Genomic DNA, 26,546 nt, shown 5'->3' with positions numbered 1-26,546 from the left:
CCAGCACACGCTGGGGGCCAACTGTCCAGACAGGCACTTTGCAAAAAAAGACATGGGCTTCCTGGTGGACAACAGGTTGGACATGATTCAGCAGATTTGCCCCAGTGGCAAAGGCAGCCAACTACATCCTGAGCTGCATTAGGAAAAGTATCAGCAGTAAACAGAAAGCCGCTCTAGAACACATCCTTCTGACTCACATTCAGCCATAGTTCGTATCCCCAGTAACAGTCATGAGACAATCACAGGTCTGAAGCCACGGTATGGTTACCGCTGTGGGCTCAGCCAATGGCCAGAAATACACACTGGGTACTGACTGTCTGCATACTGACTCATAACTGACCAAACAAAAAAAAATATATATATAATTAACTGGAAAATAAATCACTAGCAGAGCATGAGAGCGTTAAGTACCAGACCACCACCCTTCCCCACAGGAGAAGGACCTGTTACTGAATGACAGTCTGTTCATTCTCACCCCTTGGCACAAGTGACAGAGGTCGAGACTGAAAAGCCATACACTCTGGCATACCGGCTCCTCCTCCCTCCTTTCAAACTCCAGGACACAAAAACGTATGTTCATGTGCATCTACAAACACATGCACATGAACAACAAACACAGACAGAGTGCTCACAGCAAAGATGTCTAGCTTCCCAAACTTAGTTGAAGCTGGTAAATACTCCTGGGAGGATATGAAAGGAAAACAGTAAAAAAGCCAGAAGTATATCTTACTTTTTGATCCACAGGGAAAACTTGTCCTAATTTCAAATGAAAGTACTAAAGAAAAGGGGAAAGCAGATGGAAGACTTGCTATCACGAAGACCAGAGAAAACTGGAGTAACCAGGCACTTAAATATCTTCCCCAATAGATGTAAGGATTTGCTGAAGAAAAGAGCAAAGCCAATCTATGATAGCAATTATTAATTATTCAGAAATCAGGAAAAGTAGTTACGACTGAGAACCTCTTTTCTGTTACTCAGCCAGAACAGAAAAGGTCTCCTAAAACAAGTGGTAATTACAGCAGAGGGACAGAAAGATTTGAGAGTTGGAAAAAATACCCAAAATATATGCGGTTTTCAAGGGGAAAGAAAGATAAATAAATTTGTCACATACAAACCTATAAGCCTCAAGTTAATGGTGAAAGAACAGGCAAGAATCAGCGTTAGAGAGTGATGCTTCAGTGCTGAAATATCAATGTTTTTGTCACTTACTTACATTCATGATGGTATTAATTTTAGAAACAGTTTCATCATCAGTTGGAAAGTGGTATATCTGGATGCCATTACTAGCTAATTCACTCATGATTTTGTTCTTGAACTTCTGCAGCTCAGTTTTAGATATGCTGTCTGCTTTGCCTATAATTGGTATAATGTTCACCTATTAATGACACAAATTATATGAAATATGTAAGATTTCAATTTTGAGGTGACATTTCTATAAATTAAATTGCTTAGTGATGAGCTCTTTAAAACTTCCCTTGCAGTCCAAACTTATTGATCAAAATCACATTCTCTGGCACCATTTAACAAGATAATAACAGATTAAATAATATACTCCCTTAAAACTGATTCTGAGAAAAGAACAAGGAAGGAAGTCTCATACAGTGAAGTACGCAAAAAAAACAGCAACGCCTACTTATTAACTAAATAACATGAAGTATTTATATCTCTGCTAAAAAAATAGACTGGTTTAGTTTATAACATCCAAAACATGTCCCCTGGTACTGAGTGAAAGCTGACAGTTTAAATACACAAAGAAAAGGAAGCTGGCTACCAAACGCTGCCTAACCCTGAGCCTCTTCCTTGGATTTCTTTCAGCTATATCTTGTCCACCTCACTACTGCAGCAAAGAGTTTCTCAAGTGTCTGCTGCAATGAGAGGTGATAAAGACCATGGTGAGGCACGCTGTCGCCCTGCAGCGCATGGAGGTTAATGGTGGAGCAGTTGGATGCACCTGAATGAGCCTGTGACCCTGTGGGAAGCCTGGGCTGAAGCATGCTCCTAGCAAGACCTGTGACCTGTGGAGAAAGAGGAGCCCATACTGGAGCATGTTTGTGGTCAGGACTTGTGACCCTGTCAGGGATCTATGCTGGATCAGTCTGTTCTGAAGGACTGCACCACATGGAAACCCACCAGTTAATGAAAGTCTGCAACTCGTGGGTAGAACTCACACTGGAGAAGTTCATGGACAACCACCTCCTATGGATGGGACCCCACACTGGAGCAAGAGAAGAGGGTGAAGAGGAATGAGCAATAGAGACAACGTGTGATGAACTGACCATAACCCCCATTTCCTGATCCCCTGTGCTGCTGGCAGGGAGGAGGCAGAGAAAACTGGAAGTGAGGTTGAGTCTGGGAAGAAAGAAGGGGTAGGGGGGAAGGTGTTTTCAAGATTTGATTATCTTGATCATTACCCTACTCTGATTTGGGTAATGAGTTAAATCAATTTTTCCCCGAGTGGAGTCTGTTTTGGCTTTGACGGTATTTGCTATGTGATCTCTCCCTGTCCCTATCTTGACCAACAAGCCTTTTGTTATATTTTCTCTCTCCTCTTCATTTGAGGTGGGGGAGTGATAGAGAGACTTGGATGGGCACCTGGCATCCAGCCAGGGTTAACCCACCACAAAATGTATAGAACATATAATCCTCAGAATTAAATTAATCTTTACTCAGTCTTTTCAACATGAAAGGTTTTCAAGCACTAATTAATTAAAAGAGAATTTCCTAAGATAATGAATGACAGAGAAAGACTAGGAGGAGACTGGTAACAAAGAAAAGCAAAGTAGTCAGAAACTGTGATTACAGCTACCGACTTGATGCTAAATCACAACCACTGTATTAAAATTTAAAAGCAATACTACTGTGGCTTGAGATAAGCAACAATAAAACTTGCTTAATCTGTTAAACAAAATTAATTTCTGCTTGCAGCATCTAACGTTTACTTGAAAACTAGTCTCAGTACTTCCATCCAAGAATAACATCAAATGAAAGTACACATTTGTATTAATAAGAGACTTCATAGAATCATAGAATGGTTTGGGTTGGAAGGGACCTTAAAGATCATCCAGTTCCAACCCACCTGCCATGAGCAGGGACACATCTCACTAGATCAGGCTGCCCAAGGCCCCATCTAACCAGGCCTTGAACACCTCCAGGGATGGGGCATCCACAGCTTCCCTGGGCAACCTTTGCCAGTGCCTCACCACCTGCATTGCGAAGAATTTCTTCCTGGCCTAAATCTTCCCCTCTCCAATTTATAGCCATTCCCCCTCACCCTATCACTCCATGCCCTTGTAAACAGTCCTTCCCCAGCTTTCCTGCACTTAAGGTACATCAGCACCAAAAAACATCCCAAAACCAAACACATGGATATAGAACTGAAAGACAGTAGAAGACCTAAAAGCTCCGAGATGCTTCAGAAAACCAGACAAACTCTTAGAACTCTGTTTCGAAGTCTTACCTTGCTGTCTAGGCTTTTCATGGTTAACAAATCTAGAGTTTTTAGGGAATGGCCTGTGGGCGAAATGAAATAGAGGCAGACATGGATGCGAGTATCATGGTAGCTAAACAAAGAACGTTTAATTTTCAGTTCTTCCTGGAGATAGGCTTCAAATTGTGCATCTATATAATCCACTATGGGCTGATAGCTGTAAGAAATAAAATTTAACAACCAGATATTAGCTACTCCTAAACAGAGACAGAATAAGAAAGAAATTCCTCTTGTATTGTTTTGTGGATTTTCGCTTTACATGCCAAGAGGCTGCTCAAGTGTCTAGCCAGAAAATTAAATGTACAGAGTAATGTTTAAGTTCTGAAAGGCTACTCAGAATTGTGCACCTAATACAGATAAAACATTTCCTAGGTACTATTAGTGAAAAAACACTACATAAAATGATTATAACTGATCTTCCCAACTGATGCCTAATAGATTCTTGCAATCAAGCTGTGAAACTGCAGAATTCTTAGATACAAGGAAAAGATAAGAAACTCTTAGACACAATACAACAAAAGAAAGAATATGCAATTACCAAGAAACAGGACCTCCTTTATCTTCTGAAGATGAAGTACTGTACATGAGAGAGCTCTTAAACAACAGACAAAAATTGAAAAGGAGGAGCGTAAGAGAAGAATGTAAATCTGATTTGTAGTAAGTACAGTTTAAGTATATTTTATCCTATTCAAAATCAGATTATAATCAGCTTTCTAAAAGGAAGCATTGTTAGATGTGGAAGCAGTATGCCCTTACATTTCTGCTGTTACACGAAGTTTATAAACCAGACTAAATGCTATCAAAATTCAGAAGTAGCTGTGACAGACACAGGAAATTAAAAGAAGGGCTAAAAAGCAGCTCCTATACCACACATAAAAAACCTCTAATAGCTATACTAATATCTAGTTGCATCTCATTAATCCAAGTTACTAACAGTAGCTATTTTCCAGTCATATCATAAACCATAGTTCTTATGATAACCTTAATGTGACTCTCACAACGTAATTTATAACCATTACCATTTAGACACTCATATAGCACAAAGGCTTGCTAAAATTCTTTACAATTAAGGCGAAAGAAACAAAATCTGCTGAGACAGTTCAATATTTTAAAGTCTTCAATTCATAAAAGCAGAGAGTCAAAAAAAGCTCTGAAAAGACACCAACATGGCAATACCATATGGTACCTCTACATGTTGCATGTCTGCAATCGAAAAAGAAGTCTTCAGTAATTCATGTGATGTTCATTCCAGTTTACAGTCTTCAATATGTTCCAATCAAATTGTTAAAAAATCTATAGCTGTAGTAGATATATTCTACTGTACCTTATAACCTGTTTGGTTTTCTAAACCTTCTCCCTGATTTCCTCCACCTCAAAAGAAACTAGTCACTATTGCACATTTTATTTGCATACATTTTAAAAAGATTATATTATAAAGAAAGGGGCAGAGTTCATCTGATTTCTGAAATAATTTCCTAGAGGAGAACAAACATATCTTTACTTTGGTACACTGAGAAAACAGTTACAATACGTTCCAAATATTTGGTTAAGACAAATTTACTACAAAGACCAAAGAAAAATCCACTTGTAATGGAGCAAAAGTTCTGCACACCATAACAACAAGAGAGCACTTACCTATCTTCTTTGTTTATCTGGTCACCAAATCCCACTGTATTTACAATGGTCAGCTTCAAAAGAACGTTACTTTCCTGGAGTTCATAAGTCTGGGCTCTAAGTCGCACACTTGGCAGAAAATGCATTGACACAGGGTCATCAAAATTGGTGTTAAACAAACTGTTTATTAATGTTGATTTCCCACATCCAGTTTCCCCTGAAGTTAAAACAGAAGAGTTGGGGAGGACATTTTGCACATCAAATAAACACCTACTAAGCATAGAAAGTGTTATCACAGCAGCTCGACAAATTTACACAAACATTTGTCAACTGATTTCTCCGAGCAAAAAGGTTGTGTGCATTCTTTTTTCATAATGAGTACTAAGTATCTTTTACTTATTTTTCTCATCCTATAGATAGAAGTGAGCTACCTGCTAATGAGTAATAAGCAGGACAGTCTCTTGACACTTTGGTTTCTTTAAAAATGTAAACTCGTTTCATTAGATTTTAAAAAGCTAAGTAGCTAACTGTAAAAGCACAGGGTTCACCACAGGGGTTTTATGAATAAGAGTGAAACACTAGAGCAAATATTTTATAAGTATAGAAATATTTCCTTAATGCTGCCTTGGAATTTTAGGATTTTTTGATCTGAAGCTGTTTGTACGGTAAAAATAAAACGTATTTGGAGTGAACCAATTCAAAAGAATCCCAGAAACTGCCTGTAAATCAATAAATAATCCATTTCCAACATTTTTGGTCTTTTTATTGTTTATGAAAATGCTAAATATAAGAACAAAAGATAGATACAAATAAGCAAAGCTGGGAGAAGGGGTGGAATTATAGTTCACCCTCAACACTGAAGAAAACTTAGCATTGCAACTGAATATAAATTTCTGTCACTTCCTAGGGACAAGTACGCTACTAAAGCCTTATACCACTCATATACTACTTACCAATGCAAAGAATGTTGAAGCAGAAGCCCTGCTTCGTGGATTTTTTAACCAATTGATCAGGTAAACTACCAAAACCAACATGCCCGGACAAAGATAAGGTTCGATAGCCATCATTTTGCTACAGAAAAATAATGTAAAAATATGTTAGTCAAGTAGTTGCAAAGCAATTAGCAACGTCAACAAAGAAACTCTGCTAGTAAGGTAGAAACCATTCCTTATGATGTATGTGGAATGAAAAACAGCAAAACTCTGAAAAATAGCTGTCATTACAACTTTATTCTATGATTTGAGAAAACATTCAAATTTACTTTACAGGACTATTTGGAGGGTCAAAGCGAAGTCTATGCTTGGCAAAAAAAACCCAAAAAACAACCAAATAGGAAGCATGAACAAAATAAAGCAGACAAGTCCAACTGAAAACATAAAGTGAAAACTGTAGACAGAAAATAGATCACAGTTGGTTTGCTCTTAGAAATGAAGAAAAAATATTTTAAAACTATTTAAGTGACAGAATTAGAAATCACAGAATCATAGAATCATTTGGTTGGAAAAGACATTTGAGATCATCAAGTCCACCCTACCTGTCCACTACCAAACCATATCCCTGAGCATCTCATAGAGACTATTATCACAGGAAGGTGTATTTTATGAAACAGAACTCATCCGAGTAGCTGGAATTGAAATCTACACACCAGAACTCTATGAAATAATATTACATACATCATTAGAAATGTCTAGAGGTGCGCAATCCTTTTAAAACGTCAGCTAGCGATCTAGCACCACAATATCAAAGCAAAGAGCATACTAAAAATGCGTAAGACTAAAACGAAACAGCTTGGTTCATACAAATGAACTGTGTTATTAAACAAACATTCCATATCAGAAGTGTAAACAGTGACAGGTCCATGCTATTCTTCCTCTTGTTTCCAGTCCACATGGAACTGGAAACTATTACTGCTTCTTGGGAACATGTATATAACTAACAGTAAGAAACTTTTTATTTAACACTTACAAACCCATAAAAGCACCACCTTCTACAACAGGTATCCACAACAAGTTTCAGAATGTAAATACTCATTCTCTTCTTGTTTTGCACAGGACTTCTTCAAGCAGCTACAGACTGCACTATCTCTAATTTTAGATTATTATAATGACTTAATTTTATTTTAGAGTAACATAATGAGGAAAAATGTTGAAGTGAAAAATTTAATGAGAAAATATGACATCTTAGGGCTATTAAAAAATAGATGTTCATTCGAAGTATGTCTGAAAAAGAAATTTCTCAAGACATTCTACCATACTGAAAATAGTATTAAAAAAGGCTGAGAAACACTGAAAACTGTCAGTATCCTGTCCATTATAGACAAGTCTATCTGAGACAGTGGCAGTACATCTACAACTGTAGTTAAACAGTCAGATATTCAAACCACCTCTACTGCCACCAATATAAGACGGTTCCTCTAAACCAACCCATTGAGTCTCCACACCAAAAGCCTGCTTAAGAGGCTCAGCATAATCATAGAAGGGAAGCCTTTCACCATCACATCACCAGCCTAAATCCAAACCATGCTGGGGTACCCTCAAAATCCCTATATCCACTTTTGTTACTCTCCAAGAAAAAAAAAAAAGAAAAAAATTGGAAACAAAGAAAGAAACCTATTTACTGCCAGTCCACTTGGATTTCAGTGCACAAACCAACAATACGCACCACCTTACTGACCGTTTCCAGAAGTCATTACATTAAGTACCACATCATCCGTAAAAGACTAAGTCAAGATGAAAATGCATTTAGCTAAGGAAAGTAGTATTACAGCTGTAATTGCTGTAAGAAGCTAAGTGCAGAAACAGACAACTGGAGTCATCATGGCCATTAACTCTGTAACCTAATTTTCAAACGGGAGACATTAATTACATTTTAGCAATTAAACTAAAAAGCTTACTGTTTTCTAGAAAACAAAATCACCAATAATTAGTTCTTCTACTGTTATACAGACAGACTAAGGGAGTTGGGCCTGTTTAGCCTAGAGAAGGCTCTGGGGAGACCTTATAGCAGCTTTCCAGGACTTAAACTGGGTCTATAGGAAAGCTGGGGAGGGGCTTTTTCATCAGGGAGTGCAGTGATAAGACGAGGAGTAATGGTTTTAAGATGAAAGAGTGGAGATTTAGATAGATATTTGGAACAAACTTTCTACTGTTGAGGTGGTGAGGCAATGGAAGAGGTTGCCCAGAGAAGTCGTGGAAGCCCCACCTCTGGAGGTGTCCAAGCCGGGATGGAAGAGGCTTTGAGCAACTTGATCTAGTGGGAGGTGTCCCTTCCCACAGCAGGGGGTTTGGAACTGGATGATCTTTAAGGTCCCTTCTAACCCAAACCATTCTATGATTCTATACTGGCTATTTATCACTGAAAAGTTGAATAAATTTGTGTGGGAAACAGAGAAAAATGAGAAATAATAAATGTGCAAAACAAGATGCCTTCTCTGTGTTTTGTTTAGAAAGCAAAGGCTATGCTTGTAATTCAAAAGACTTTTGGACTTAAAAATTCATATCATACGTCCAACACAGTTAATTTCTTTATATTTCCAAGTTTCTCCCAAAGTTATGTATCACAGTCAGGAAAGAGAGTAACAATTTCTGCAATAGGTATTTATGCAATTGCCTACATACTCTCAAACAAATTTGCTATTTCAAGATAGCATGTTTCACCTTTCTTCAATACATAGAAGTTAATTTCATGACCCTACACAGTTAAAAGTGAAAATTAAAAACATTTTTCTGGAAATACATAACAGTATACGGCAAATTCTATGTCATTTCAGAGACAAGACAACGAAACCTGACCTAAGACAAAAAAGTCCTGGTAAACTGTAACACCAGATTACAGTCTGGCTTTTAGAAGAACTTCCCCAACAGAGAATTTGTGGTTTATGCACAGCTTTTTTCAGCACTGTTGTGTGGAGGGAAGAGATGCATCATCTTCACTTTGTGCATGTGGAGATGACAAAGAGAAAGACTAAGAGAGCAAGAACATTAATCTCACTCACCCCTTCTGTAATTTAGCACCTTAACCACAAGATCACTCCTTACAGTTCTCTCTGACAGAGGTAATGACATAGTAAACCAAAAAATACTAACCACCACCCTCCAAAACCTCATAAACCTCATCAGCTGAGTGTGACCCAACACTAGGAATGTCAGAGGAGATGGGATAAAGGTGAACAAGAATTTCAAGCAGAAATACCACTATTTACATCATTCGTGACAACAAGTTTTAATGTCTTTTCCTAAGAGTCTTGTTTTAAAAATGAAGATTGGCAAGCTGAAGGATGATCCGAATGGGATAATTCAGGGTCTCAAAATCCATTTTTTACAGAGAAAGAGGACAGAAACATAGCCTATGTAGGTTCTTTCAAGAAAATGGCCAGAGCTGAATTGATCACAGTACATATAATGAGATTTCTGGCAGTGCACACATGCAAAGAAAAAAACCCAAACACTACATTAATAGCAAAAAGATGGATAATCTATTTATTTTTTAAACATATCTACTTTTTTAAGGGATTTTAAATGCTACTAAATGACTCAGACAGTCACCCCTAAACACAACAGTCTTCAGGAATCAGGTTCACCAAAAACACTGCAATAAAGGCTCTCAATTTAGGCTACAAAACTTTCAAGAAATATTGTGCATTTCAACTTGACACAGTCTCAGTCACGTTGATTTAGAAGCCTACATTCTTGCGTGTTTATACTTCTGTTACCCACACAACAAACATTACAGGACTGCGAGCTACTGTTCTCATTTGGAGACCTGTCTCCCTTAAGGAAGGATCACTTTGTGAACCTGTTCCACCTGACATCACTTGGATCATTCTCTTACTAGAAAAGCAATACCCTCCATTTTTCCATCTGAAATTTTCTAATGGTATTGCGTGTCTTCCCCTCAATGCCAGCACCTCATTCAGCTTCACTCTGCTATGGTCTAACAAATACACTGAGAAATTAAACCCACAAAACTGACCCCGTGATGGTGATGGCCTGCATTCTTACTACTTCTCAAAGAAATAATAAGTCATCCAGTTAAAAAACAAGTTACTACTGTATCACCAGTTTAGAAAAATGGTGACAACTCAAAAATTCAGAAATATAAATCAAGATGAAAGCAATTAAGTCACCAGATTAGTCAGTCTTTTCAAATTAGTATCTGTTGGATGGAGCAGCTTAATTATGCTTGAGGACAGCATCTCATCCAACTTTATTCAGTGAATAACTCAAAGCTTGTTATCTCAACGCTACCAGAGCTATAATACTCCCATAAATACATCCTGTTTCTCACTGCTCTCTCAGAATTCATACTCTCAACAAAATAGCATGCAATATAGATTGGTTGAGATAGTCCAAATCACATCTCACTCCTTCCTTCCCCTCCTTGAGATAGTCCAAACCACATCTCACTCCTTCCTTCCCCTCCTTTTTAACGGGTTGGTAGCATAGCTTTCACAGAATTGCATGTGGATTTCTGAAAATTCAGTTAGTGAAGTATATTAGTATATATAAAGCCATCCTAGCCATTAAAAGAAAAATCATTGCTTGAGACCAAAGTAACATTTAAGAATTGGTTTTTTCTTTCAAAAACAAACTAAAAAAATAGTTATTATTTAAATCTGCCACTTATTTCAGACTAAAACTGCCCAACACTGGGCCATTTCACAGCAAAAGCTGGGTCTCATATTGCATGCAACTCATTGCATAAGCCTCCTACAGACCCAGGCTTGCAGTCCAGGCAAATAATTAGCTTACCACTCTCTGTGTAGAGATCACTGAAATTCGCCCTCCAAAGCCTGAAGAAAAAGTACTCAAAGTTTGTGTGCTTAAGCAAGAGGTGATGGTTCTGCCCAGCCCAGGCGGCTAGGCAGGTTGTGCAGAAGCCCTTGGAGGGATGCCTGGGCATCAGCCATGGGTGGATCATAACTTTTTAACACCCACAGACACTCCAAATGTGACTCTTCCAGAACCAAGTTTTCCACTACCATCAAGAAGTGTGGACATTCACAAACCAGAAAATGTATCTTAACCTTCAAATAACAAACTACATCACGTCCTTAGAGTCAATTACTTTTCTAATTACCAAAATTACATTTAATCCAGTAAATATCAATGTTGCTATTGCCTCCTAACACATGAGGTAAATAGGAAACTAATCAGAATTTGGAAGTGAGTAGAAAAATACTTTTCAAGTAGTCAGAATCTAAAAGATAGACACGTGGTGTAGGCATGCATGCCATCGACATCTCTTGATGTTGATAAATTTATGAGAGAGAGAGACAGAAAACAGATGGGATAAGTAGAGGGAACAGAAAGAAAACCTTGGCAAAATAACACAGAAGAAAAAGAACAGAAAATATAGGAGGATGAGGTACAAAAAAAGGAAGAAAAGTCCATGAAGATGCAGAGTAAGAAAGGAGATACATTAAAAACTACATGGAATGAAAACATAAGTCTATTCTGTAAAATAAAAAGCAACACACAGGAGTCAAGTATGGAACAAAAGATTCTCAAAAAAAAAAGGTGTGTGGAAAAAAATACTGGCCAAAAGATGATTCAATGAAAACTCATTTGACAACTGCACTCACAGTGATCATGTAATTTATTCAGTATGACAGAAGCAATAAACAACTTTTAGAGATTGGTCCAAACATCAGAAGTCCACGATTCTTCCCTCATCTCTTTCCAATGACTTCTTACTTGGCAGTCTGGTGGACCAACTATTTTCACTTTCCAGCCCAGTTCAACATATAATACAGCTGAAGTTGCCTTAAACCATAGATGACCACAAGATTTCCTTCATGCACGTATAAATGGAGAAAGAACCTCCAAAAAATATAATCAACATTTCTGCCCTATGTTTCAGTCTCAAGAAATCTGAGTCAGTAACAGAATATTCTTAAACGCCCTGAAACCATCCATGATAGATAGAGGATAAAGTGACTGCCTTGTTAGCAGAGAACAAGGGGTATGATTGTGCTGCTACTGAAGACAACTTCTGGACTGTATTTTCAGGTATTTAGGAACAAACAAATAAACAGAGACACTCTGCTAGTTTTTCAGTTGTGATAAAGTGATTTCACAGACAGCAGCATATTCATTTGTAAATGCCACTAAGGCCTCTCTTCACCAACAGGCGTTAAAATAACTTGAAAATCCAGCACATGTAGTACCTGTTCCTCCATAGCTGCCTACAGGTGGATGTGGCAAGAGGCAGCAGGTGGGGAATCAGGACCTGATGACAGAAAAAACCAGTTCCTCACAGCTAGTACTCCGTGTGCCAGGCAAAGGATGATGACAAAATGTTGGGTCAGACGGGAGTGATCAGCTACTGCTATGCAGGAGAAAGTGTTCGGTTTTGTGGTCCATACGGGAAGGCCTCTCTTGACCCATGTGGTTTTGAAGGAAAAACAAGGAAACGGAAATCTGGTGCAGCCCTGCGAGACGACCTTGGCATAGAAAAACATGCTGCTATGAATACTTGGATACAACTGCGCTCGATTTTGGAAGATGTGCTGTCTTATCTGCATCTGATGCAGCTTTAACACCGTTTTTCCTGAGGAGCAGTAAGTCAGTTTTCTTCACTGTTGACCACATCAGCCTCTTGCCATTGATGTTGCTTGTCCGAAGGAGAAAGCAATACTGGTCTTGGATTCAACAACGGCAGTTGCTATCAGAAGGCCTCTTTGACTGCAACAAGGATTTTTTTTTTTTCTTCCTTTTTAATTAATCAATACAAGTACTGTATACTGTTGTCTGCGGGCAACGGCTGCCAAAACTTTCCCAGAAGTCAAATTTTCAAAATCAGAAGTACTAGATACTTGCACCTCACTTTGTGCAGTCTGATTGAAAACAGATTTATAAAAGGTCAGACTGCATTCTGAGTGCGATCTTACATTTCTTTTGCAAGACAACTGAAAACAAAATCCCAGAATGGAGTCAGAAATACTTTTAACAATTATACAGCATGTGTTAAACTAGGAAATAGTATTTGATGTCAATAAAAATAGATTTTAAAACATTACATTTTCATTATTTACATCACTTACATTTCTAAACCTAATACAAAACCATGATACTCCATTACAGAACTATTACACGTCTGTTTTTACAGTATTCTCTGTGAAAGTGTTCCATGTACATGCTTCTCTCTCCTCCCTTGCCAAATCTCTCCACTTAGTAGACCCTCAGTCCTGCTCTTAACTCACTTTTGCTGATTTACTGCATCTCTCCATACTCTTCACGCAAACTTTAACCAGCGAAATCATTTGTGTTTTTTGTCATACTTTGGCCCTTCGGCTTTTTCCTCTTGATATTTTTCTACCTTCCCATGAAACCCTAGCTGTGAAGTGTTGACTTTCCACCTCACTATATATACATAATATGCATAAAGAGAGAAGCCTATACAAAGTTAATGCATTGCACTATGTTATGGTGCAGCTGCAAAGGATTCATACAAGCCTTGTAGAAAATGTGTGTGAAAAGGAGCTCTCTGGGCAGAAGCCACGACAAGCAACTTATGCTCAACAAGTTGTGAGCAAGCGGAGGAACATGAATGAAGCCCTTTCACTCCCACCAGAGGTTGGCTGGGACATGGTCAGCTCTAACAATGGTCCAACAAATAACTCTTTCAGCACTCAAACTCAAAGCAGCCCCTCTTCCTTCTCATGCTCCCGCCCCCTTGCGTGTCCATCAAGAACCAGAGCAAGCCACTGTCCCAGATGGAAATCATTACAAGGAAAGAAAACTTCCAAAAATCAACAGTTGTTTTCCATTTTTTTCAGTTCATGCAGCAGCTTCACACACAAATCCATCGGCCTAACTGTGGTGTAACAGCATGTCAGCAGGAAGAGCCAAGAATCACCAAAGACGGTACTTTACCTATCTTCCTGCTACCAGAAAAAGCAAAAGCAGCTCACTACACAGCCAGATTGGAGCATTTTTCCCTCAATTCCTCACACTCCGTGCTGTTTCTAGAACCCTTCTGTATGCTTTGCATTGCTGAGATGTAAAACACACTGGAAAACTCAAGCCACAAATTAATCTATTAATTTTGTGTTCCAAAAGGGAACTAATGCTGTAACACTAATGTGTCGATGGGTTCAGTGGCTTCAAAGCCATTATGCGTATGAAAAGTATTGCTTCGTTAGACAGGATTCAACTTACAACATTTGAAAGACGCGATACTCTATGGGGGCGCTAAGAAGGGCAACACCTGAAAACAAGATCCTTTACCAAGTGTTTCAAAAGCTGGGCAACTCCAGGAACGACACGGCATGCCGAGGCTTTATTCCACCGCTACTCTAATCACCCCACTCCTTCCTGACCCCCACCACCCCAACGGCTGCTCCAGTGCTGACCTGGGGGCAAACTGTCCCCGACACCGGGGGCAGCTCGGTACAAGAGGCATTTGCACCCCTACACAGGGGAGTAACCACCACCACTCCCTCCGAGGGCTGGTGTAAACAGTGCAATAATCACCACCCCATTCCCCTTTTGGTGATGGTATAAACGGTATAACCACCACCACCCCATTCCCCTTTTGGTGCCAGTGTAAATGGTGTAATCACACACCCCATTCCCCTCCTGGAGCTGGTGTAAACTGTGTAACCACCACCACCCCTCTCCCCTCCTGGAGCTGGTGTAAACGAATCCACCACACACCTCACACCCCTTTTAGTGCCGGTGTAACCACATACCCCATTACCCCATTCCCTTTCCGGAGCTGGTGTAAATGGTGTAACCATACACCCCATTCCCCTTCTGGAGCTGGTGTAAACGACGTAACCACACACACCATTCCACTTCTGGAGCTGGTGTAAACTGTGTAACCACCACCACCCCTCTCCCCTCCTGGAGCTGGTGTAAACGAATCAACCCCACACCCCACACCCCTTTTAGTGCCGGTGTAACCACATACCCCATTTTCTTTCCGGAGCTGGCGTAAATGGTGTAACCACACACCCCAATCCCCTTCTGGAGCTGGTGTAAACAGCGTAACCACACACCCCACTCCCCTCCTAGAGCCGGTGTAACCACATACCCCATTTTCTTTCCAGAGCTGGTGTAAACGGTGTAACCACCACCACCCCTCTCCCCTCCTGGAGCTGGTGTAAACGAACCAACCACACCCCTTTTAGTGCTGGTGTAACCACATACCCCATTCCCTTTCCGGAGCTGGTGTAAATGGTGTAACCACACACTCCATTCCCCTTCTGGAGCTGGTGTAAATGGCGTAACCACACACCCCACTCCCCTCCTAGAGCCGGTGTAACCACACACACCATTCCCCTTCTGGAGCTGGTGTAAACGGTGTAACCACCACCACCACCCCTCTCTCCTCCTGGAGCTGGTGTAAACGACGTAACCCTACACCCCTTTTAGTGCCAGTGTAACCACACATCCCATTCCCTTTCCGCAGCTAGTGTAAATGGCGTAATCACACACCCATGCCCCTTCTGAAGCCGGTGTAAATGGTGTAACCACACACCCTATTCCCCTCCTGGAGCTGGTGTAAATGGCATAACCACACACCCCATTCCCCTTCTGGAGCTGGTGTAAACGGTGTAACCACACACCCCATTCACCTCCTGGAGCTGGTGCAAACTGTGTAACCACCACCACCCCTCTCCCCTCCTGGAGCTGGTGTAAACGAACCAACCACACCCCTTTTAGTGCTGGTGTAACCACATACCCCATTCCCTTTCCGCAGCTGGTGTAAATGGTGTAACCACACACCCCATTCCCCTTCTGAAGCCGGTGCACACGCTGTAACCACACACCCCCTCTCCCTCTCCTACAGCCGGAGCCGCACCGGCATGACACCGGAGCCCCCAGCGCAGGGGGTGCCCCACCACCACCACCGCGTGGCCGATCAATGGGTCCCGCGGCGCGGGGGGACTCACCGGCTGCCGCTGAGCTCGTGCTGCGGCCATGGCCCCGCGGAGCCGGACAGGGACAGGCGCGGGCGGAGCCGCTCCCGGGCGGAGGCGGCGCCAGCGGCGGGCGGAGCGGCGGCTCCCGGGAGGCACACCGAAAATACCGCAAAGAAGAGTCTCCGAGACTCGTTCTGCAGCCCTGGCAAGCAGGAACTCTTCATCAGGGCTGGGCAACGCGAGGGAGCCATCCCCACCGATCCTGTGCAGCGAAACCAGAGCTGGGGCAGGATGGATTTCCCGCTTACGTGCACATGGATGAGCTTTCCCAGGAATCTCATGCGCTTTCCAGGGTCTAAATTTAATATTATTATGAACTTCACAAAAGTCAAAACTGTTGCCGATTTGGGGCTGGGTCCAGCTTTACCTGACCCTGCAGCTGAGATGGGGAAATCATAGAATGGTTTGCATCGGAAAGGACCTTAAAATTCATCCAGTTCCAACCCCCCTGACATGGGCAGGGACACCTCCCACCAGAACGGGTTTCCCAAGGCCTCATCCAAATTGTCCTCGAAGACTTAGAGGGCTGAGGCTTCCACAACTTCCCTGGGCAATCTGTGCCAGTGTCTCACCACCCTCATCCTGAAGAATTTCATTTTAATGTCTAGTCTAAATCTGCCCCCCTCCAATTTAAAGACATTTGCCCTAACGCTCCATGCCCTTATAAACAGTCCCTCTACAGCTTTCCTGTAGCCTCTTCAGGTACTGGAAAGTTGCTATAAGGTCTCTTTGGAGCCGTCTCCAGGCTGAACAACACGAACTCTCAGCCTGCCCTCATGGCAGAGGTGCTCCAGCCCTCTGATCATGCTTGTAGCCCTCCTCTGGACCCCTTCCAACAGTTCCATACCCTTCTTATGTTGAGGATTGCAGAACTGGACACAATAGTCCAGGTGAGGTCTCACAAGAGAGGAATAAAGGGGCAGGAAGAGGAATAGAGGAACTGAGACCGATGGCATGAGGTTTAACAGGACCAAATGCCGGGTCCTGCACTTGGGGCACAACAACCCTATGCAGTGCTACAGACTGGGGGAAGAGTGGCTGGAAAGCTGCACGGAGGAGAAGGACCTGGGGATAATGGTTGACAGCCGACTGAACATGAGCCAGCAGTGTGCCCAGGTGGCCAAGAAGGCCAATGGCATCACGGCTTGTATCAGAAACAGCGTGGCCAGGAGGTCCAGGGAGGTGATTCTTTGTCTGTACTCGGCACTGGTGAGACTGCATCTTGAATACCGTGTTCAGTTCTGGGCCCCTCACCACAAGAAGGATGTTGAGGCTCTGGAGCGTGTCCAGAGAAGAGCAACGAAGCTGGTGAGGGGGCTGGAGAACAAGTCGTACGAGGAGCGGCTGAGAGAGCTGGGGGTGTTTAGCCTGGAGAAGAGGAGGCTGAGGGGAGACCTTATTGCTCTCTACAACTACCTGAAAGGAGGTTGTGGAGAGGAGGGAGCTGGCCTCTTCTCCCAAGTGACAGGGGACAGGACAAGAGGGAACAGCCTCAAGCTCTACCAGGGGAGGTTCAGGCTGGATATCAGAAAAAAATTTTCCCAGAAAGGGTCACGGGGCACTGGCAGAGGCTGCCCAGGGAGGTGGTTGAGTCACCTTCCCTGGAGGTATTTAAAAGATGAGCAGACGAGGTCCTCAGAGACATTGTTTAGAATCATAGAATCACTGGGTTGGAAAAGACCTCTTGGATCATCGAGTCCAACCATTCCTATCTGCCATTAAACAGAAACGGAACATGGTTTAGTAGTTGATAGGAATGGTTGGATTCGATGATCCAAGAGGTCTTTTCCAACCTAGTGGATTCTATGGCCCCTCTCCAGTTTACAGCCATTGCCCCTCGCCCTAGAACTGCAATCCCTACATGTTCTCAGGGGGACGTTCTGTCTAATTTTCAAAAATAAAATGCAATGACTTCGGCGTAAATCGAGCCTAAATCCAAAACACTCCCGTTTCCTTGGCACGGCGGGGGGGCGGGGCGGGGCCGCGGGAGGGGCTGGAGAAGGGCGGGGCCACGGGAGGGGCTGGGGCGGGGCCGGGGCCGCGGGAGGCGGGGCTGGCGCGCGGCGGGGCCGCGGGAGGCGGGGCCGGGGCGGGCGGCGCGGCGATGGGGCCCGGGCGGTGATGGCGGAGCTGCGGCAGGAGGCGGTGGTGGGATTCCTGGCTTCGCGGGGCGGGCGGGCGCCGAACGCGGAGCTGCTGGAGCATTTCCGCGAGTGGCTCAGCCCCGCGGAGCGCGACAGCCGCGACGCCGCTCGCCGGCGGTTCAAAGAGCTGGTCAACGCCGTGGCCACCGTGCGCCAGGAGCCCGGCACCGGCGTCAAATACGTGCATCTCCGCCGCCGCTTCTGCCCGCCGGAGGCTCCCCGCGCCGCCACGACCCCCGGGGAGAAGGAGGAGGGCGCTGCTGGGGACGCCGAGGATGCTCCGGCGTCGGGCGGGGATGCGGGCGGCCGCGCTCCCCCTGCGGCGGGGCGGCGGGGCGAGCCCCCCCGCGCGGGCGGCGGGCAGCGCCGGGGCTCCCGGCGGGGCGGCGAGGACGAGGAGGCGGCGGCGGGGGGCGGCGGGCGGCGTGGCCAGCGGGAGCCGCAGCGCTCGCCCCAGCCCAAGCGCGGAGCGGTGACCCGCGGCCGCGACTCGGACAGTGCCTCGGTGGCGTCCGAGGAGGAGGGAAGCACCGGCGGGTCGGTGGCTTTGGACCCGCTGGAGCACGCCTGGATGCTATCGGCTTCTGACGGGCGGTGGGAGAGCCTGGAGGGGCTGCTGAGCTGCGAGCCGGCGCTGCTCTGCAAGAGGGACTTCATCACCGGGTTCACGGTGCTGCACTGGGCCGCCAAGCACGGGCGGCAGGAGCTCCTGGCCACCTTGGTCAACTTCGCCCAGAGGCACCGGCTGCCCGTGGACATCAACGCCCGCACGAGCGGCGGGCACACGGCGCTGCACATCGCCGCCATGCACGGACACGCCGAGGTGGTGAAGCTGCTGGTGGGAGCCTTCGACGCCGATGTGGACATCCGAGACTACAGCGGGCGGAAAGCTGCGCAGTACCTGCACCAGGGCACCTCGGGGGACATGAGGAGCCTGGTGGGAGCTTTGGACGAAGAGGAGGAGGAGGAGGACGGGGAGGAAGGGGCCGCCGGGAATGGGAGCGGGCGCTGGAGGCTTTCCAAGGTGTTGCCTTCCAACCTCATCGGCTACCGGCTCTCCCACCACCACCATCACCATCACAGCGCTGGGGATGAAGCTGAGGGCACCGAAGGGGCAGCGGTGCCAGGCAAGGGCAAGGAGATGGCCAGGAAAGCCTCCGGCAGCGGGCGGATGAAGCCACGGCTTAATAAGATCCGCTTCAGGACTCAGATCATCCACAACACGCCCTCCTTTCGCGGTGACGCCGAAGAAGAAGAGCAGGAGGAAAAATCCCTGAAAGCATCATTCAAGCTCAGGCCAAAGTCCAATGTCTTTGGATAAGACTGGGGAGCCAGAGGTCTGGGAGGTGGGCATATGGACCGAAGTGCCCTAGGGTGTAGTGCAGAAGGTGAGGCAGGTACCAGCGGGTGCTCGTCTAGACTTCTGTGCTCCAGGGACATGGGTCCCGAGTATCTTCCTCTAACTCGGTTTGGTGGGTCCAGTGAGCCCGGTGGGTCAACGGGGCTCTGGTAGCTTACAACTCCTGAGGGCAGCAGCTTCAGCTGGGCCCTCGGTGATGAAATGAGAGGTAGGAAATGTATAGAGAAACACTGGGTTGTTCAAAAGCTGCAAAAGCTTTCTCTCTAAAGGCAGGCTTTGGGGTTGGAAACCTGAATTAGAGAATCAACTAGGATTAGCAAGTTGAGGGGGGGAAGGAAAAGTGCAAATGCTCTACTCTTATTAACTGGTACTGTAAACTACTTACAAACAACTTGCTATGTAAGAACATCTCAGTAATATGCAAACATACTCTAAGTTTCTCTTTAACAGCAATACCACCTTGGCACAGTGTGGAGTTGGGTACCCAAAATGAGATGGTAGATAGTGGTTTCCTGTCAGAATCCAGGCTTTGATCCAGCAAAGACTTAAGTCTGTGTTGACTTTATGCATTTCAAAATTGAAAATTGCCTGATTTAACATCATGAATATAGCAAGAAGAAGAAAAAAAAAAAAAAAGAAAAACCCAATCCAAATCCATTGCACTGCAAATATTGAATAAAGTTATCCATGGGCATAAGTCTCTGCTGTCGGAGGTACTACTGAGCTTGCTTATTGCTGTTGGAGTACTAATAGAAGGTAATGGAAGCGAAGAGTCTTTTTATGTATTTGGTATCTTATGTTTTGTCTTAGGCAAAGCAGTTTTATTTTAATCACTGTGAATTCTCAAGTGCCAGACCTAGCGCAGTTCCACTTATTAAGTCTGGTTCATTCTTGTTGATGTTGTTTGTGTCACTCACTGCATTTAATATCAGAAAATTGTGTTGTGTGAGCTACCTGTGAAAGTCATTCTCTTTTAGAAAAGACCACAGACACCATTGCATGAAATCTCCATCAAACTAATATGGCCTTGTAGTGTAACAGATCTATGTTCACCAGTAACTTGTGTGCCAATCCCTTCAACTCATTTGTGCAGAATTGGGGAGGGGGAGAAGGGAAAAAAAAAAAAAAAGGAGGATGTGTGAATTCACACGTAAAGTGAATAGTCATAACTCTGAAACTCTATTCCTGTTTATCCTCCTGAGGGAAGGCAGCATAATAACATGTTATAGTTAAGTGATGGCAATGGTGTTTGAGTTCTTTTAAACCTGTGTTTCTAGAGAAGTGATAAGCAAGGTTTTGAACTGTTGTTTAACAAACTAGTAAGTCTTAATCTGATTGACAAGCCTATCCATTTGCTAAAGCTTTCAGAAATCTTGATTCTTGTATCTCTGCTTTAAAGGTACAATTCCAGTGAAATCTAGGAGGCAGGTTTGTATCCAGACTAGGCTTTCCTAAGAATAAGGTATTGAACTGACCGTGAATCCTGAATGCTGCTCAAGGTAGAAGCTTATCTGTGCATAAAAGGTATGGCCGATTTCAATGCAACATTTGTCAAAGCATGTTTTGAGTTGGCTTCCTCAGAATGTGTATGCATGTCTGGCCTGTAACTAACCAAAAGCAAATAGGCTTTGACATGTTAAAATCCAAATTTGATACACTGATTAAATGCATGCCACAAGCTGCAGAATGCCTCACAGGGAAACTGCTGCTGGGAGTTGTACGCTTTCAAGGTAACACTATAGCTGTTGCTGGTGGCTTACTTTTCTTGTAGCAACAGGGGAAGGGAGTGCTAGCGATTCCTTGGTTTCAGACTTCCTGTGCAGATAAATTACCAATTTCTGGTCTTTGTGTCAAAACTTGATAAATGACAATATTTGCATAGGCATGCAAGCCACGCATCACTAGTCTGGGAAAAGTTACATGAAAAAAAAATTATCTCTGCATAGGTGCTGGTCATTGCTTTTGTGCTAAAAGACTAGAAATTATACAGAGGTTCAGCTTTAGTTTATAATTTATAAGCTATAATATTATAGATTTCATGTGCCTTCATTTTGGGTTGATTGCCACAAATGTGATGGATACATTCAGTCTTGCAAAGCACTTTGTCTTTATATCTGTGGGACAGGACCAGGAATTTTCCCTCAGCCCTTCCCATTTAAGATGTAAACTTGTACAACAGTGAGGTATATGAAAGCTGGGGGGGGGAATCATACACATTATACTGTAGAGCTAATTATTTTGTAATGGAGAACATAATTAAACGTGTAAGTCTTAAACTTCCTTCACTCTGGAAGATAAATAGCTGTTTAGGCTTCTGTAGAAAGGAAGTTTTCTGACTGAAGATTTGCAACGAGAGCTTTCTTCAGCATGGCACATCTGAAGTGAACAGGTACTCCATACAACTACCTGTGTCCAAACCTCATTAAAGTAACTTTCTGCTTTGAGAGTTTATAGTTCTTTAATATGAACTGTTGAAGTGTTTATCTCTTCACATACAAATAGCAAAGAATTGCACAAAAATACTGTCTTAGATAGTTGTTGGGGTCTAGGGAAATAATTTGGATGTTTCAGTGCTTTGGGATTTGGAATATAGCACAGTTTGGTTTTAGGAGACTAACTGGAACAGTCTTAGCTTGCATAGTACAGTAGAACTTCATTAATTACTAAGGGAACTTGAAAAATGGTAAAAAGATGCCTCGTTCATAGCTTGTTCTCTGAAGTATCAAAGTGAAACTGTTAGTCCACTCATACCGTTTAGCTGTCAATTAATGGAATTTCACCATAATGTCCAAAGGTCTCTGCGAGGTGGGGTTCAACAAAGCAAACATCTCTGCTGATGTTTGAGATGTATTGACCAATGGCTAGATAACCACTAGTGTCTGTCTGCGCTATGGGACTAAAGCACTTTGATTTCGCATTACCACTTGTCACATTCCACATGGTTACTTTTTATAACATGAGCTAAAACTTAAGTTTTGTTTGGAGATAGGAAAGGCTTGATGCCCTGTTGCAGAATATTTACAGTCTAAAGGTACTCTCTAGTCAAATATTTTGGATACGTTGCCTACATAGGTGTGAATTTGAAATAAAGTTGTATGGTACAGAAAACTGGAGCACTTACTGGTGTCTTTTCAGTGGTATGCCTGAAGTTACTGAATGTGTATGCTCACTTTTTAATGATGGTGTGTTAAGGTAGCAAGACTGTAATGTAGATATTTGATATCTTTTATTGTATTTTATGTTTGATTTTTTTTTTTAAAGGCCTGGAAGCCTGTCAGTTTTTATTAATGCAGGTTTTTATGGGTGCCTTTCTGAATGGTTGTGAGTAAGAATCTGTAAGCTTAAGTTTTACTTAAATAAAAAGAGCCCATGAATTGTTTATGTTGAATCAATTTCTGTGCACTTCATATGTAGATGCTACTCGCATATTGGCTGTTAAAACTACGTCCCATTTTGGTGGGGACTTTTTATTATCAAAATGTCTGATATCATCTAACGCTCGAAGAGTAGGACGCAGAAGGAATACAGTTGAGTTGTTTTTGCAAGACCGTAACATTTTTCTTTGGCAGTTAGTCTCTAATAGCTCATGTCTAAGTAAATGAAGACACAACAGAATTTTTTTGTGGAGAAGTTTGTCTTAATAAGGGCCTGGGAGAATGGCATGCTTAACTTAAAATAGCATCCTGACCTTATTTCTTTGCAGCTAAATATCTCTGACTCCAGGAAGACTAACACTAGTTTGGGTCACTATGTAAAGGTCAATACCTAATTTAAAAAGGTTTAAGATTAAGGGGTTTTGTCATATGTCTTAACTACACCTGACTGCTTCTCTAAAGGGGAGTTTCATTTCATGACCGTGACAGACTGGGATTTGGTATATCTAAACATGCCTTCAATTCATTGTCTTACCAAAATGTGTGAAAACTAGTAAACCTTGTGCTGCCAGTAACTCCTCTGGGAGACGTACAGATTTGTGCTTGGTCTGAAAAAAAAGTTCAGCTGTTACTGTGCTGGTGGATCAGGATGCACGTAGCTCCAAACCAAGCAACTCCAAATTCAAGTGTCCCCGAATAGTTTGGGGACACAAGTGAGAGGAAAAGGGAATGGGAAGCGTTCTTGGAAGCTTAGGGGAGAGTGGAGGCATGTGGGAAGCAGCTGAGGTTACGGAGGAGACAGAGGACTCCTCTTTGGGAAGGAGTCTACATGAGCCTTGCTGATCATGCAGTGTCCTGACTACTTGTTTAGAAAATTGTATCTAAACATGTCTCTCTTCTCCTACAGAATAACATTGAGAGAGATGATTTGCTGAGAGCGCAAATGTAAATGTCTAACGTGAAGTATTTCAGTTGGTCCTCTTAGTGACATTTCTTAGCGTAGCTAGTACTGTTTGCAAAAGTCCAAACAACTCTTCTGTTGAGTGTACTACAGCTGTTACCAGAGAGTCCTGGTATGTCACATTGGTCCCACTTAACTAGGCTTCTCACTGGGAGGGAAGCCCTTCAGCACTGCATTGCTAACTTATTTTTCCATGGGCTTGAAAGGAGGGGTGAGGGAGCTATAGTCCTGACTTGGTATGCCTTGAATTTTACAGAATGCATATGAACCTGAAAATACTAGATTAAACTTTGGAGACCTCATCTAGAGAAAAAGTAGTTCAGATTAGTTTTCTTGTTGGAATTGAGGAAAAATAAACAAAGAAAAATGTATGTACTATCATTTTTTCATGTCCTCAGCTGGGTGTGGGGAGAAGGAAGGCATCTGAGATCAATATTAATGTTGGGAAGAGGGACTAGCTTTCCAGTTTATGTTAAGTTGTAAACAATTTGGCAGGAAAAGAATGGAACACGTGATTTTCAATTCCCAATTTTGTTATAATGAAATATCTTGTCTTCTCATTTGGCAGCTATTCCAGAATTTATCTTGTATCATTTTTCAGTTTAGCCAAAATTAGTACTGATGTGTCCTAATATGTTGGAAAACCTGAGCCAAACTACTAAGTTTTGTTTGTTTGTTTTTAATAAGAGTGCGTTACGTGTGAGCTATTTCATCTTCTGTGGTAAAACCTGAAGAAACAGTATACTGAGGCTTATACAAGGAGTTAAGATCCTAGTGGCATGTGGAAGTTACCTTAAAAGCAGGTTGTACTCACATCAAAGTGCAAAAGCATTGTGTTCTTTCAGCTAGATTAGTCATGCTGAATGAACCATTGCAGTTTAGGTGCACCTACCCTTCTGCGTAGACAACCGTAACGTTTCCTTCCCTGTATTACTGGGAAGCGTGAGAAAAAGCTAGCAAGTTATATTAATCTACTTTAACGTATCCTTATTCCATTAAAAAGCATTTTGCAAACCTGTGGTAGGACTGTCAAGAAGCGACAATGGAAGTCAACAGATCTGTGTCCACGCATGCCTCTGCATCAATGCAGATAAAACATTGACGCTTACTGCTCCCACTCTATAGCAGACAGCCTTTAGTATGCATCCTGCCATCAATCCTTGTCAGCGAAGGGAGACTTTGGAAACTTAGGTATTTCTGTCCACCAGCGTAGTTCAGTTACTTGGGCTGTATCTAGAGCTATCCCTAGCTTCAGTTGAAACACTGGGCATTTTGTCAGTATTTTTGCCTGAAACTAGAGCCTTTCACTTTTCATAGCTGACTGTTGAGCTCCAGCAGTTATTTCACTTCGCAGTTCCCTAGAGCGCCTGAGAAACCAGTAGCAGAATGGGCGTAAATAGCAGGTACCTCTTCTTGGTACCTTTTTTGGCTGTGGGTTTTTTTTGCTTTTAAAAAAGAGATTAAGAATGTCCACAGTATTTGTTGGGCACAGAAATCACTTGGGATAGTTCATACTAAGGAGGTGCTGTCCGTGTCCATGTTAAATACAGAAAGACAAAAATAACTAGGCAGGCTTTAAAGATGTCCTGTGTTTTTCTGTACATATACTTGCATGACATAAAGCCTCAAAGTACCCAAAAACCTGTTTGTAACACTTGAATATATAAGGGCATTTATATTCGGTATTTCTTTTCCTTGCTACCTATTGCATAGCATCATGCTACAGGCATATCTTATGGAAGTAACTCTGTGACAATTTGGGAGAGTATAATTAAAGGGATGCAGCAAGGTCCTTTTGGTTCAAGTGGCTCCTACAACAGGACCATTAGCTGCCAACCTCACACTTGCCTTCTGCCTCTTGAAACTTCCCCTTCTGTTGCAGTTGGTCTGGGGGGAATAGACTGCAGGTGTTGTAGCAACCATCCCATGCAGCCTGTAGCTGCACAGTGTGGGCTGTAGCTGTGGTACATCTGAAGCCTTTTAAAGCTGCTGGCAGTATTTCCCTTGATGGGGATGGAAGCAGAGATGCTACATTATTTTGCTGCTAAAGCAAGTCCAGAGAAGGGCCACAAAGATGATCAGAGGGCTGGAGCTCACCTCCCATATGATAACAGGCTGAGAGAGTTGGAGTTGTTCAGCCAAGAGAAGAGAAGCTTCCAGTGGGACTTTATAGCAGCCTTCAAGTATTTAAAGGGGGCCTACAGGAAAGCTGGGGAAAGGATGAGGGCTAATGGTTTTAAGCTGAGAGATTAGGTATTGGGAACAAGTTCTTTACTGTGAGGGTGATGAGGCAATGGAACAGGTTGCCCTGGGAAGCTGTGGATGTCCCATCCCTGGAGGTATTGAAGGTCAGGTTTGATGATGCTTTGAGCAACCTGATCTAGTGGGAGGTGTCCCTGTCCATGACAGGGGGGTTGGAACTGGATGATCCTTAAGGTCCCTTCCGACCCAAACCATTCTATGATTTTATGATTTCGTCTGCCTGTGGCATTTATACAGGTATTACACTTGCATGCGAATAAATGGCATGAACTGAACTATGGATGAAACTAGGGTGCTTTAGGAGATTTTTACATTTAAGTGGTGCCAAGTACCTCATATAACAGATACTGCTCCTCAATTATTTCAGTATTGTGAACCTTAAAGGCAACACTGTGAGTAATAAACCGTTTTGTA

General features: G+C 43.0%; 2 protein-coding genes across 2 annotated transcripts in view; one reads left to right on the top strand and one right to left on the bottom strand.

Moving 5' to 3' along the window:
* The window catches only part of SEPTIN10 (septin 10), a 28,941-nt gene extending 12,787 nt beyond the window's left edge, over nt 1–16,154 (bottom strand). Inside the window, exons 1-5 of the mRNA XM_054080898.1 lie at nt 16,002–16,154; nt 6,055–6,172; nt 5,123–5,318; nt 3,458–3,644; nt 1,214–1,375 (exon numbers count right to left, since the gene is read on the bottom strand). Coding sequence (XP_053936873.1) covers nt 1,214–1,375; nt 3,458–3,644; nt 5,123–5,318; nt 6,055–6,172; nt 16,002–16,031 — 693 coding nt within the window. The 5' untranslated portion in view covers nt 16,032–16,154. The remainder of the gene's footprint in view (nt 1–1,213; nt 1,376–3,457; nt 3,645–5,122; nt 5,319–6,054; nt 6,173–16,001) is intronic.
* Nucleotides 16,155–18,124: 1,970 nt separating this feature from the next.
* Nucleotides 18,125–23,441, top strand: SOWAHC (sosondowah ankyrin repeat domain family member C). Its single transcript, XM_009557952.2, has one exon. It carries the CDS (start codon nt 18,153–18,155, stop codon nt 19,494–19,496), a length of 1,344 nt encoding a protein of 447 aa, XP_009556247.2. The 5' UTR covers nt 18,125–18,152; the 3' UTR covers nt 19,497–23,441.
* Nucleotides 23,442–26,546: the final 3,105 nt, after the last annotated feature.

This window comes from Cuculus canorus, chromosome 1, assembly GCF_017976375.1.
Source record: "Cuculus canorus isolate bCucCan1 chromosome 1, bCucCan1.pri, whole genome shotgun sequence".
Lineage (NCBI taxonomy): Eukaryota > Metazoa > Chordata > Aves > Cuculiformes > Cuculidae > Cuculus > Cuculus canorus.
This window is presented reverse-complemented; position numbering and strand designations above follow the sequence as displayed.

What these genes read in the sequence shown, in the direction of transcription:
- SOWAHC (XM_009557952.2), top strand. Translation starts at nt 18,153, where the DNA reads ATGGCGGAGCTGCGGCAGGAGGCGGTGGTGGGATTCCTGGCTTCGCGG.